At 39.3% G+C, this 14945-nt stretch overlaps 1 protein-coding gene and 1 long non-coding RNA gene across 8 annotated transcripts in view; one reads left to right on the top strand and one right to left on the bottom strand.

The window, feature by feature from the left end:
- The window catches only part of LOC142046973 (uncharacterized), an 83006-nt gene that overhangs the window by 63320 nt on the left and 4741 nt on the right, over window positions 1–14945 (top strand). The gene's annotated exons all lie outside the window — the stretch shown is intronic.
- The window catches only part of LOC116837045 (THAP domain-containing protein 6-like), a 34317-nt gene continuing 19481 nt past the window's right edge, over window positions 110–14945 (bottom strand). For 5 of the 7 annotated variants that reach the window (XM_032801186.2, XM_032801185.2, XM_032801184.2 and 2 more), the window contains 5 exons: window positions 7476–7591; window positions 4778–4985; window positions 3980–4090; window positions 3141–3236; window positions 110–1510 (listed from right to left, as the gene is read on the bottom strand). In XM_032801186.2, the coding sequence (XP_032657077.1) occupies window positions 1316–1510; window positions 3141–3236; window positions 3980–4090; window positions 4778–4985; window positions 7476–7555 (690 nt within the window). In that variant the 5' untranslated portion in view covers window positions 7556–7591 and the 3' untranslated portion in view covers window positions 110–1315. Of the gene's footprint in view, window positions 1511–3140; window positions 3237–3979; window positions 4091–4777; window positions 4986–7475; window positions 7592–9651; window positions 10888–14945 lie in introns of those variants that run through there. The other 2 variants (XM_032801187.2, XM_032801188.2) reach the window with 2 other exon arrangements.

Below are 14945 nucleotides of genomic sequence, written 5' to 3'. Positions count from 1 at the left end.
GCCTAGATTAGCTGGAATGCTTTGTCCTCTGCCCATTCCTCTCTTGTCCCTACACAGGGGGGCACCCTATGTGAAGACTCAATATTGCACATACTGTACACGGTAGTTATTTTTCATATTGAATTTTAATAGGTTCAATTTTAGCATGCAATATGACAGCAGAACTATATATTGATACAATGGATTAGAATAAGTCTGGATCTATTAAACAATATTAAATTTTACATACATACACCCCCTCAACCCCCATAGAATGCTGTCCCCAGGAGCCAAAAAATCTTACCGCGTTATATCGAACTTGCTTTGATCTGCCGGAATGTGCAACGCCCCTGCCCTGCTTTATCACGTTGTATCTGAATTTGTGTTATATTGGGTCACGTTATATCAGGGTAGCGGGGTGTGTGTGTGTGTGTGTGTATATATTACACACACACACACGTTACTATGTGATCATAAGATTTAATACAATAGTTAATGCACATCCCAGTCTTTCAAAAAATATATATATATATATTTCAAACCATTATATAAACTGATTTTATAGTGGATGGGTGGATGGCTGGTGCAATGACACCATTGCGCTATTAGAAATTAATGCACTTAAAATCTGACTTAAGATGGAGAAGGGGGGAAAGACAACAATGAATAAAGTAGGTGCTCTAAGCAAAGTCTGATGGTTGGAGATGTTGTGAAGGTTTTTACTGCTAGAAGTTTTGGAGGAGCTGCAAAAGAAATGTCATGATATGATCTTTTCAACTTTTTGCCATTAAATTATCTGAAACTAGTCAAATACACTGGTTAAATATAAAGAGATGAACCAATACAAATTTTCATAAATGCTGCAATATATTTATCAGACTATAAATTTCGTAACCTATCAGGTTTGGGGAAACTTATAAATACTTATTGGAACATTCTAGTGTATTATTTCAAAAAGCCATGGCGCTCTCAGGTAAATACTACACATTTAGTAAATGTCTACAGAAGACTTCTTAAAAAAAGCAGTAAATCTCCCATCCACCCTTCATGAAACTATATAGCTAAAAAATAACCATGTGGGACAAATGAAGAGACAGGGAATTAAAGTAAAAGACTGACATTCACTCCCTGAACAACACAAGTGCCAATCTTAACTTTCAAGTTTCTAGCTTTTATATGAAAACTTCAGTAATGTTTACAGCTTTTTATTTAATAAATACATTAAAAAATGACACGCATAGCAATAAACATTAGTGAACATTTCTTATCCAACAGCTGGGTGCAATGGGAGAGAAGATCTGTCATTCAGCCCCTGGCCTTTGCACAGACATAGCAATCACGTTATTTCCCATGACAACATGTCTTTAGAGTGCAGCTTGTCCAACAACTTTTCCATATTTTTATGGAGTCTCTCTCCATGATCAGAAGCACTTCTTAATTTTCTTCTCAGCTTGTGATTCTCTGCTAAAAGTTCATCCAGTTTCCTCTTCAGAGTTTTTGAACTGTCTGTGATATGGTAATGGTGGTCTGTCTAATTTAAAGATAAAAGAAAGCAACAGTCCTGGATTTTTGCAATTTTTGAGCTAATTGGGACTTAATTTACAAAAAAAAACAAACCCTAAAGCCTCCATGATTGGAGCTCCCTGGTGGAACTGGGAGTAGTGTGAGGAACTCCTAACAACATGGTACAAAGCTGTGGAGAAGGGAAAGAAAGTACGATACAAGTCTACAATCAGATCCACTTGCAGAGTGCCTTTGTGCCCATACAGTGCCCCAATGAAGCCTAGCTAGCAGATCTGACTGAAAGATGGGGCACTAGAACTCAACTGGCAGACTTAAGTACCAGAGCTCATTCTGGCCCTACTACAATAAACCCTAGTTGTCAGCTCTATCGATTTACAGTCTGTAGTGGAAGAAGCACCTGCTGACATGCAGTATTGCCATGTACTGGCCCAGTTTAACCTCTGCCCACAGGAGAATCCTCAGAGTTATAAGAAGTGGGCAGAGGATATAGAGTCCATTGAATGCTCTAATGAATAGGACACATTAAGATACGGGTCTGGCTCACATAGCTCATCAAAAAATTCTTAGGTGCTATCAGTAGTGTGGTGATAGTGTAGACTAATGTGGCAGCCATTATTTATTCAGATTTGTTAAAGTGCCCATCCATTTCACAGAGGTGTTTGTAATTGTGGACTCAGGAGTAATTCATCTACTGCCTTGAATGTTGCAGCCTGGTGTATCAAGGCAAGGGATGCTGACCAAACATCGAGGTTCTGCTCTATGGAAAAGGTACCATGCAATCTTTAAAATCCACCTGAAAAACCATTAGGTTAGCAAAGGATGAGAACATTTCTCCTCCTAAAGCTGCACTACTGAAGCAGCACTTCCCTTGAGTTTTGGGCTGAGAGGTTCAAGTGCTAGCAAGTTAGCCCTTAATATAGCATGCCATGGAAAGAGTTAAGTTCACATATGTGAGATTTACACCTTCTGGATACTTCATTTCAACATAAAATGTACTTTTTTCCCTCTGACCAGCTGGGCATTTTGTCCTGAACTAGTTTACCTGGATGTAGAATCTACTTCAGTTTTCAGAATATTTTTTTTATTTTTTTCACTTACAAAAGGTAGTTTAGTGCCTAGGATGCACCTTGACCTGGTAAAGCTATCACCTGTAAAGCCAAGAAGGTGGTTGTGTCTCCATGTCCAATCAATCAATCTTTCAAGTTTCTCTATGGCATGGTTAACAGTGTCAATTGTACAGTGGCTTTTGAGATGCAGACAGCTGTCCACTTGGGACTGGACTGCAAGCATGTACTCATTTCATATACAGTGGCTACTGCTAAATATCAGAGCTTTTGCTTAATTTATCCCTTTTCCTAAATACACAGGGAAACAGTACTACCTCATATAGCACTCTGTGGTAACTGTAGGCAAATGCTATCTTGAACTATAAACAAAACATTTAACACAAAATCACTGAGCCTTATAGCTTCTTTCAACATAGTAAGATTTTCACGGGTAGTGTGGAGTCAACAGGAGTTTTGAGTATATATAAGGGCTTTAAGATTGGACTCAGTGTCAACGAGAACATTTTTTAAAGACTAAAACCGAAATAATGTAAAAAGAGGAAGTGTACCCATTGTAGTTTTGATGCTCACCATTACTGTGTCCTGTGTATTACACACCACCATTGTGTCCACCTCATGAGCATGGCTGAAGTTTTCTGTTAATTTTTTTGAGTTGTTTGCTGTTTTCTACAAAGAGAAACAACAACACAGGAATTTAATTCCCCCCATGAAACCAAGAATGGAGTGGGAGAGTGTGAATGATAATATGCCCCCAAAAACGAATTAACAGGATACAGTTTTTTTCATAGTTTTTAAAAAACTTTTCTGCCTCTCTCTCTCGATAGCAGTGAGAAATGGGAGTCCTCTATAAACTTGGAAATTCAAATGCTCTCTTTCAGGCCAGTTCATATGCATGCACATATGATCACATGATGCAGATGCTTCATGGCTGAATGTGAAGAACATTAATTTGTTACACATTATACAAGTTATTGAAAGACAAAGAGATGGGTTTTCTGGTATCTAATTCTGCTCAAAATTCTTTCCCACAGTCTTACGCTATGGGTATAATCCTGACTCTATTGAGATCAGTGGCAGAACTATCACTGTCTTCAATAGAGCCAGGATTTCAGTCCATGTATCTTAATCACTTCATGGCAGATGTCTGTTGCCTCACTGTAAACCCTACACAAGCACATTTTAATCTTTGTACTTTTTGTTCTCCAGTAAGCCTAACAAATGTTAATTGTTGCCCTAAGACCAAGCACAACATCACACAGTATCCAAGATTATTTTTCAATGCTAAAATAGGCAAGTATTTGTTGTATTCAAATTGACACAGAATTGGTCATTAGTACAGAAAATACAAAAGGAAAGGCTCATGTTGTGACACTACTGTTTCAGCATTCACTCACAGTTCTGATGCTTACCGTTACAGTAACGTACACCTCAGTGGAATCTGCCGTGAGAGGAGGATTTTCTAGAAATGTGCCAGCACATTTGGAGTTCTTCGCTGATCGCCGTAGAGAATTATCTATTCTCTACGAAACAAAGAATGCAATTAAAGTTCAGAGAGAACTGCAGCTCAGAACCATCCTTGTTGGCAATAGGGTTTTCACCAGCAAAGCTAGGTTTTATAAATGTTATATTAGGCGTTGACTCTGCCTCCTTCACACCTGCTTCTATAGGCATCAGATCAGGCTCACTATTAGAAAAGAGAACCTGGCCAACGGTAGAAGCTGCCACAGTGATGTTGAGACCTGGTCCAGATAAATGTGAATGGGCAAGGTACTGGTCTATGCAATTGTAAATAAAAGGAAAAACCGTCCATGAGAAATTCTCTCTATTGAGATGTGATCCATGCTGTGACAAATTTAACAATTGCAGTCTTTAATTGAAGAGAAATAACAGGCTGAAAGAATCTGCACTAGACACCAGGACATAGCTTTTGCTTTTACTTAACCAATCAGTTTTGAATTACAGTTCTAGAATGCATAATTTAACCACTGATATACATACACGCCCTATGACACCTCAACACACTCCGTCCCCAAGATTTTACTAAAGCTATTTTTAGAGGACCTAACAAAGGTTTATTAGCATATTAGTAACAGTATGGCACGCTATGTGAAATGTCACTCCAAAAACTTGCCACCTGAGGCGGTTATGTGCTTCAGTTGATCATGAATCAGTTATTTTTAATGAAATCAGTGTGTCACATTTTATACCTGAAAATTGTCAGGAAAGGAAAATATAGAAGGACAACTCCCTTCCTTTAAAAATTTCTTTCCATTAATTTCTTTGAAGCAGTCAGGATTGAAATGCTGAGAACAAATCATATCCCATTCAGATGGTGTCCAGAGTTTGCCACTCACAGGGTCAGCCCGATGTACTGCCTGGGCCCACTGCTGTTTTTTCTTATTATCCTTGGGAAACCTAAAACAGAAATAACAAAGTTCACAGACCAAAGAACGTCAGCTGGGTTTTGTTTAGTAATTATACTTTACTGAGGGGTGTTGTTACCCATACAGACCATTACAGTCAATGGGACAATTCACCTGCTTAAAACTGTGCACGCAAGTACCTTGCTGAACTGGGGCCAGAGAGAAACAGCATGATCCAGTACACAGGGCATGGCCTGGGAGCTAGGGAACCTAGATTCTATTCCCAGTTTTCCAACTGACTACACTTTTGCCCTTAGGCAAGTGACTTAAATCTCTGTGTCTCAGTTTGCCCCTCTGAGAACTGGGGATAATAATGTCAAGTATTGGGGGTAGCCGCGTTAGTCTGTATCCACAAAAACAACAAGGAGTCTGATGGCACCTTAAAGCCTAACAGATTTATTTGGGCATGAGCTTTTGTGGGTTGCAGTTGAAGTGGGTTTACCACCCATGAAAGCTTATGCTCAAATAAATCTGTTAGTCTTTAAGGTGCCACCAGACTCCTTGTTGTTTTTTTTTGGAGATGATAACGCTCACCTACATTTGTAAATCACTTTAAGAATCTGAGGGGGGAACAAGCTAAAATATTGCACAGCATTTAGTGAGGGTGACAGCTCAATTAAATAAAAACTAAAAACATACTGGTTACCCACTGGGTTTGAAAAGAGAAGGTACGTACTGCAGGAAGAAACACAAATCTCCTCATTAAAATGTCCAGTTGGATAAAAATTTTGAGGTGAAGAGGTAATGTACATACATCTTCTAAGTTAACTAGATACACTGTAAGAGACTCTCACAACACAATCTCACATGTTATTTGTAAATGGTGAAATTCTCATCACTTAGTCATTTTAGATGAACTGGACAAAGCACTGAAGAGTATACTGCAGAAAACAATTGCTCATTAGCTTCAGAGAATTTACTAGATGACCTAATAGGCTTATTTCCATTTCTTAGTTTCTGTAATATGTATGTCACATTCACAAAGCCAGTTCTACTTAATTTCACGCCACTCAGTTCCCAGAAGCAGTACAGACTCCACATACACAGAATCAATTATGCTTTTAAAATTGTATAATAATTTTCAAGGATTCCAAGGGAGAAATAATATTAGTGTAGATGTTACTCTACTAAAAATTCATAGACTAGGTGCCAGCTAGGAGAAGGTTTCCATCTAACTCAGACAAGGGCAACACAATGGACAATATAAAGGCATTGGTGCACAATCGGTGAGAAGGAAGATGGGAACGCTTCATAAAAGGAGTGGATTTTTGGAAGGATCCGAAAGAGACAAGGAAGGGTACATGATGTTTAGGAAGTAGGAGGTAAAGACAAGAAAGATGGGTGTTATATTCTCCCAGCTGTGTGAATATGACCCAAATTACTGGTAAACAAAGATAGATGCAAGTATTTTTCAGAAAATTATACAATATGCTTGACAATGGTTGCTTTGGCCCTCAAAGGTTTAGTTTGAAGGCCATATTTTAAATAATTAAATTAATAAAAGACCATTTATAAATCTTTTTTGGGTCAGGATGTGGGAAATGGCATGGTCTAGCACTAGAACTAGTGCTTAGAGAAGGGCACAGAGTTAGGAGACCATAGTTCTAGTTCGGACAGTGCCACTAACTCACTGTCTAGCCTGTACAGCCAAACATTCAAAGGCAGCCTTCATCTTCAGAGGTGTTGAATACCTAAAATTCTCATTTGAGCCAATAGGAGTTTCTGCATTTGAAGCCTTAAATCTCTAAAGCTGAGCACCCAAAAATTATGGCAGCCAGAAGCAGAGGCTGCTTCTGATAATGCGGATGTTATCCTCTCCATTGCCCCTGCTTCATCCCCTCTGTTTATAAACCAGAGATAGTAACAGTTCCCTTCCTCAGGTAGTTTATTGGGAGGCTACAATTAATGAGAGTGAGTAATATGAAGTACAAAACTAAACGCAACTCATCATATATTAAAATCTCAATTAACAGGTACTAACCATCACTTCTCTCCCACTGCCCTTCCCATCTTTTTGTCTGTCATTCATGGCCTCTTTCCTGTGCACAATTCCTCATTAATATCATTGAACATATGTCTTTTGTTTTAATTTAAACAATATTTTGTATTTCACCTACTGGATGTTACTTTAATCAGGACGCTTCACTGAAAGCCAGGACCACAATTTCCAGGGCTCACTCAGCTGTGCTGCTGCTGCTTTTTTGTATGCTGAAATGACACTCCTCAATCAGTGCTCCTTACCAATTCCTGACAGGAAGTGCTGCATCCCATTCATCAGCCAGGAGGAAAGGCTTGCAGAGGGGTAGCTCCTGGCATCAGCCTGCCACTCCAGAATACCAGGCTTGTGAGATGGTTTGCTTGGTCAAAATACTTAGAGGGTGAAATCCCTATTGAAATCAATGGGCATTTTGCCCAAGATTCCACCCAATATCTGTAGTACCTGCAATCAGAATTCACTGCTACCCAGGATTGTCAGGCTCACCTATGAAAAGTTATTCCCTGCTTCCGATTTAACTTTGTGTCTGCATTACTGCAGTTATATGCTGCACAGTATTTCACCATGATAGTCCCCCTCAGAGATAGTTACTGCATTCAGTGCTGTAATGAGAAGAGAATAGATGTTGAACATGAGATCACATTTAGAGGTACCATCTGCTGAAAGGGTATCAATGGATAGTTTCTGCAGTACATTTCCAACTAGAAGGCTGAAAGCAGAAGGGAGAATGAGAAGTAATAATAATAATTAATAAAGCAAACTACACTTCTACCTTGATATAACGCTGTCTTCAGGAGCCAAAAAAAATCTTACAGCGTTATAGGTGAAACTGTTATATCAAACTTGCTTTGATCCACCGGAGTGCGCAGCACTGCCCGCCCAGAGTGCTGCTTTACCATGTTATATCTGAATTCATGTTATACTGAGGTGTAGAGGTGTACCTTCTTCCTCCACATGATGTGATATAAGTATGCTAAAACAAGTCCTGTATTGATATATTCCTGTATGCTGATATTATGGACGTATACTTTACTCAGTTAAATGCAGTAATTCATGTTGTGTGTATAAATGATCATGCATAGTCACTAGGAAAAACAGTCATGTTTATTATTAAAAGAAAAATAGCTGGCCATCATTCTGAAAGCTGGTAATACAGTGGGCAGTCACAGCAGGACATCATTAATATCATTGTGCTGTATTTAACTGCAATTGTGACAACTTTCCACAGACATTTTTCCCCAATAGAGCGTATTCAATAAGAATAACCTTCATTACTTTAAACAGGTCTGCAGCAGCACCTGAAATTTGTATCTCAGAGAAACAGAAAAACAGCTACAATGGTATTTGCAAGGCGCAGCCGAAATGTCAGAACAGCAGTCTCAAAGTTACATCACAGTAGCCATACAAATCCATAATTACTGCTTAACTGAGAAAGATATTAAGCTGAGAAATTCAATTAGTGCAAGAATAGAGGATGGTGGCACAGAGGTGCCAGTTTCTATAGGCAAGGAGGCTACACAAACAGAGAACAGGTATACTGTGAAGTGTTAACCTATAAAAAAAAGTGCAGCAAGTTATAAAATAAACACAGGAAAAAATAAATAAAAGCAAAACTGAGGTGGTGGTTTTCTTTGTGTGCACAGTGCTGAATTTGTGGTTTATTCTTTCTGGAAAGTGGTGTACCTCCTTAGCATAAATACTCACAGTGAGGCAATTAAAGGAAAAGGAAAAAAAAACACACACAAACAGTTTCCTCCCAAATATGACTTCAAAACAAACCTATAGCAATATGACATAGTCCAACACTTCATCTCTCTTAAAAACAGATAAGAAAAAATGTATTTCAAAGATTGCTGTTGGCTTTGTTATACTGGAACAGTACACTGAGTATTTTATACTTGGAATGTATTTACCACAGTTTTATAGAAAGTGGCATCATCCCTCTGGCTAAAATTGAACAACTAATTTTATAATTCAAGAGTCGTTTACTCAGCAGTTGGAAATGTCATTCTTTTGAGAAGTTGCAATGTGTTCCACAATAACCGCATCAAGCAAACAACGATTCAAAATAAATATTTACAGGACTTCATTTAATGCAGGAGAAAATGCCAGATCACATTTTTCTTTCCTTTAGAAGGTTGAAGAATGCAACTCTTGAATACAGGAAGACAATTATATCCATTTTACATAATCAGGCCTGAATTTGAAAAAATCAGGTCAAGTTCTAAAAAGACGTGTCAGAGAAGGGACACAGCACAAATTCCTTTTGTTATGGGGCCTGATCCAGTGCCCACAGAACTTAATGGAAGTCCTTCCACTGACTTCTCTGGGCACTGGATCAGGCCTCTCATCTTTAGACATTTGTTATTACTAGATTATATTTCTTATAAGTTTTTTCTTGCACTCATTTACTCTTACAACAAGCAGAAAAGTAGTACTTTGTACATATAATCTTTATTCATGCTTAAAGGAAAAATATATATTACAGAGCTTTAAGGGAACTATTATCAATGTCTAAAATTATCTGAAATATCAAGGTGAATTAGCACAACATGAACTGAAACACCGAACAAACTGTCAGCTAGTCATATACTTTGTTCTTAATTCTATTACTTTTATATTGTGTAAGAGGATTGCATATAAATTTAATAATCAGACCTACTGAAGAGCTAACTCCAATCTAATTTGGAGACCCATGAAAAGGTGGGGTTCTCTTCTTTCACAGGATAGCTAAATAAATAGCACAGAAACACCAAAGAGGCATCATCATCTCTGCGATTAGGAGAAGAAAAATATTACCATTAGGGTTATTAGCTTTGTGCAATCAGTGTTCCCCTTTACAGCCCATTCAGTAAACTATAATTTATGGAGATAGGTATATATCTCATAGAGCTGGAAGGGACCTTGAAAGGTCATTCAGTCCAGTCCTCTGCCTTCACAGCAGGACCAAGTACCATCCCTGACAGATTTTTGCCCCAGATCCCTAAACGATCCCCTCAAGGATTGAACTCACAACCCTGGGCTTAGCAGGCCAATGTGCAAACCACCGAGCTATCCCCTCCAATAATAGTCTAAGACTCTTATCTGAGGAGGGACCAAGCAAAAGCATTGGTTAAAAACTGAGAAATAATTAAAAAGAGGCAAGTGAATTTGTTATACGAGAATTATACATGCTGGTAACATACACTACTTTTGGAAATATCTCCCACGGCTACCTCAAGGATGTGACCAAGTGAGCTGCTGACTCTCCTGAAGAGTAATAAAAGGCAGGAGAATATTAAAACATCTGCAAAAATGTTATTTAAGGTTCATTCCATTGTCTCTCTCTCGCTCCCTTCCCACACGTGTACTTCCTTGGTTTTGGAAGAGGGAGTGACTGGGTTGGAAGAAGACAGGTCATGGGGAAAACTGTTCTCAGCAATATCACTTGTGTATTTATTAATTTCTTTTTTTTGATTTTTATAGTGCTTAATGCAGACTCAAAGAACTTCACAATTAAACACTCTTTCACTGCAAAATGTACCACTGATTTAATAATAAAAATGAGACTAGACAGGGCAGGGATGGTGTCCCTAGCTTCTGTTTGCCAGAAGCTTGGAATGAGTGTCAGGGAATGGATTGATTACTTGTTTTGTTCATTCCCTCTGGGGCACCTGGCATTGGCCACTGTCAGAGGACAGGATACTGGGCTAGACGGATGTTTGGTCTGGCCCAGTAGCATAGCTGTGGGGGAGCGGGGCAGCAGCTGCTCCCCCATCAAGCACAAGTGGCACCTTTTTAAATTTTACTCATCTGGGAGCAAAAAAAAAAAAAAAAGTGCAGCACCTTTACAGCGCTCCAGGTCTTCGGCGGCAGGACCTTCATTAGCTCCAAGTGTCTTCAGTGGCACTGAAGCTTCATTGCTGAAGACCTGCACTTCCCCCCCCACCACCACTCCCCTTCTTCCCTCCCACCTGGCTATACCATTGGTCTGACCCAGGATGGCCGTTCTTATGTAGACCATAGGAGAACAGAGATTTCACTGAAGCATGGATGGGAAAGTAGTGGGAGCATCGTTCACTAGGGAGCTGTGCTGCTACAGAGGGAATCATGGGAAGTAATGGTGGAGGAAATGGCCTTCTATGCATAGGTTTTGGCCTAGAGTGGCTGTCCTGACATCCCTGGAATTATCTTTTAACATTCAAGATGTCTTCAGTTTGGACAGGTAATGGCACCTGCCCACACCTGAAGACCGGGACAGGGGCACAACCCATCTCCTTCCCACCAGAGGGAATGCTATGGCCTTGAAGCTGTGGAATTTTCCATCTAATTTTCTTGTTGTGTGGAAGGGCACAATTTTCCCTAAGAGAGCAGACTACTCTTCCTTTATCTGGCCTGAAATGGTTAACTCAAATTCAGACAGACATTTACATACAAAATGGTGCCATTAAACTGACTCTTATTGGTGGATAACTGTGCCCTGCATTTATAGATCATAAATTCTTGCTTCACTTACTGGTACTTCTTTCCTAGAGGCAAACACAAACTAGGTGTGCATATTACAGACTTTCTCTTTCACTTGTCTGGGTTCTGCTACATAATCAATACAAATACTTTAATTTTCTAAATGTAATGTAAAGACCCTCTTGTATATTTACAAGCATCCTCCTGCATGTCACATTCTGGTGTTATGAATTGCTATCAGAGCTGTTTAGGTAATAGCAAGTAGTTCTTAGAACCACGCAATAAGCATATTGTCATTCAGGAAAGAGGCATGCAGCACAAATCTTCACAACTCAACAGAAACACAGCATAAGAGGGAATTTAAAACTATGTTTATTTCTGTAAACAAGGAGAAAACCTTTTTTGGTAGCATATATGAAGCATGAGGAGCAAGTCTAATCTAGATGTGAAGATTCTATAGTCCAAGGTCATTTTGCTTTTGGAGAAAAGGGGTACTGAGAATGCCATGTTCTCTGCTGTGACTGGTGCACTGCTCTGTAATCTGATGCATTTGCACTGCTCTTTGTTAATTTAGAAACCAATCCTGCCCTCTCCTACCCCACCTCCCATGAGGCCCTGGACAGAGCAGAACAAATGTGGTTCTATTCCATGGATGGGTCAGGATTCCCTGTGCCTGCAGGGGAGATTCAGACCCTATACACACAATGTGTAGGCTCCCTGCATGGAGGATGGGTTTACATGGAATGAGATTGGAGCATTCAAGGCTATGCCAATCCACTGGCTGAAAGGCGTGAGGGGAGGCAGACAGAGCATCTGTGTGATTTCTATAGTGGCCACAGAGAGGGTCCACACCACATCTCCCCTGCACATATGCCCTGTATTGAGGTAATGTGGGAAGAAGATTTTGATCTCACTGTCACACTGTGTGATCTAGAGAATCAAAAGTAAATCTCAGCATTTTACAACAGAAAACATCACAGCTACACTTAAATAGACACTTCCCTTTTTACACTGATTTATATCACAGATCATTTAAATCTGTCCCTTTGGATAGCTGCTCATTGACTTTAATTAGCTTATATTTAATAACCTCAAAACACGGATGCATTAAATATTGGCAGAGTTATATGTGTGAGAAAAAATGTTCCAGCTTTCACAGTTACAAGTGCTATGTGATATCTATTCAGATGGACCATATATTTCTCATTATCTTCTACACATCTTTAAATACTTTTTCATGTGTGTTAGTGGAGATGGGACAACCCCCCTCCAAAATCTTTAGTAGCTCAGGAATAAGAAGGGAACTCCCCATTCGAGGTCTGTGGCTCAGGAATTTGCTTCCCTCCTTGGTCCACTGCTTCCTAGATTTGGCACCATTCCAGGCATGCTGCAAAACCCAACTTATCTTGCAGGCATCCAGGAAGGTTGGGAGCTCATAAAAGGGGCTGTAAAATGAAGAACAATTTTGGTGGGGTCTCATAAGATGGCTGCCTAAAGTGGCTTTAGTTTTTGTGGGAGAGTCTGTTAAGTAGAACATTTGTAATTGGAAAAACTTATGAACTAAAACACTATTGAAGATTTTAGATTTTTTGAGAGTTCTGTTTTAGGAGATGCTTGGTGCTCTGGTTTGGTACAGTTGGTTTTGCTCTTTCCACAACAAAAACAATATGAAGAAACAACACAGCACAGCTGGATCCCAAATAACAGTGCTTACTAAATATACACACATGCAAAACCTAGCTACATCCCTACCTCTGCTCTGACTGGTTTCTGGTGGCTTTTGAAAACATGTAATACAGTGAGTACCAACAGAGGGGCTCACAAACCCTTTAAGGAGTTACTAACCTATTTGGATGCACTACATTTGGTGCTACAGGTTTTAATAAAACAATAAAAATAATTTTGGAATGTAAAAAATAAAAGCATTCCATATTATTGTGCTTTCTTAAAAAAAAAAAAAAAAACGAACAAGAAAATGTAAAACATCCTGGTAAAAGACATTTTGGTGAATAACAACATTCCTAAACACCATGAATCCAAAACTACCACAGGTTCATAAAAACAAAAACAGAACAACTGAAATGTTTGACAAAACCTGGTTTGAACTGTATCTAGTAGCTCATATTATGTAACAAAAGTGCATGGCATCTATTGTAATACACACCCAAGCAAGAAATAATCATATGCAAAAAATCTCAAATCAAAATAAAAACCTTATGTCATAAACAGATAGCTAAGGGTTAATGTTTCTTTTTCCTGTAAAGGGTTAACAAAGGGAACCACACACCTGACCAGAGGACCAATCAGGAAATCGGATTTTTCAAAGCTCAGGGAGGGAATTTTTGGGTGTCTCTCTTTTGTCTGTGTCTCTGTCTGTGCTCTCTCGGCTATGAGAGTGATTTCTATCTCCAGGCTTTTCTAATCTTCTGTTTCCAAGTGTAAGTACAAAAGGTAGAAGACAATAGGTTTTTATATTGTTTTTGTATTTACATGTGTGTAGTTGCTGGAATGTTTTAATTGTATTCTTTGAATCAGGCTTGTTCATTCATTTTTTTTAAACAATTGACCCTGTTATATTGTTACCTTGATACGAGATAGATTTTATGTCTTTTTCTTTACTTTTTATATTAAAGCTTTCTTTTTCAAGGAACCTGTTGGATTTCTTTCCTAGTTAAACTCGCCAGGAATTGGTGGGGAGGAGGAAACAGGGGGAGGGAAATCTGTGTGTTCAGAGTGCACAAAGCTTACCTTTTGCCGGGACTCGGACTGAGGGTTGAAAGAAACTTGACTCTCTGTTTTTCAATTCAAGCGAATTTGAAATAGGGTGATCGTCCAGGGCCATCCAGGGAGGGGAAGCCGGGGAGGAAATAAAGAGGAGACAAGGGGAGGGGGTTATTTCCCTTTGTTGTAGACTCAGGGCATCTGAGTCTTGGGGTCCCCCAGGGAAGGTTTTGGGGAGACCAGAGTGAGGCAGGCACTGTAATTCCTGTCTGGTGGCAGCGCTATAAGATCCAAGCTGGTAATTAAGCTTGGAGGTTCATGCAGGCACCCACTTTTGGACGCTAAGGTTCAGAATTGGGAATTATGCTTTATGACACCTTAATATAACACTAGCTTGAGATTTTAACCACAAAGAAATGGATCTTGGATTTCATAAAAGCAGCAGAGAGTCCTGTGGCACCTTATAGACTAACAGATGTATTGGAGCATGAGCTTTCGTGGGTGAATACCCACTTCGTCGGATGCATGTAGTGGAAATTTCCAGGGGCAGGTATATATATGCAAGCAAGAAGTACGCTAGAGATAACAAGGTTATCATATACACTAAGGCCCTTTCATGCCACTCTGGCAGAATAAAAGGGCAGTAAGGACAAACATAATTACATTTAAACTCACTTTAAAGACGTCTTAAACTTAGACCACATCTATACTACACACTTTGGTCGATGCAAGTTATATTGGCTGGCAGCCACCAAAACGTGTATATTGCTCAGGCGTGTACACACATAGCTT

This window comes from Chelonoidis abingdonii, chromosome 6 (genome assembly GCF_003597395.2).
Source record: "Chelonoidis abingdonii isolate Lonesome George chromosome 6, CheloAbing_2.0, whole genome shotgun sequence".
NCBI lineage: Eukaryota > Metazoa > Chordata > Testudines > Testudinidae > Chelonoidis > Chelonoidis abingdonii.
The sequence above is the reverse complement of the archived record's forward strand: the minus strand, read 5'-3'. Positions and strand labels throughout refer to the sequence as shown.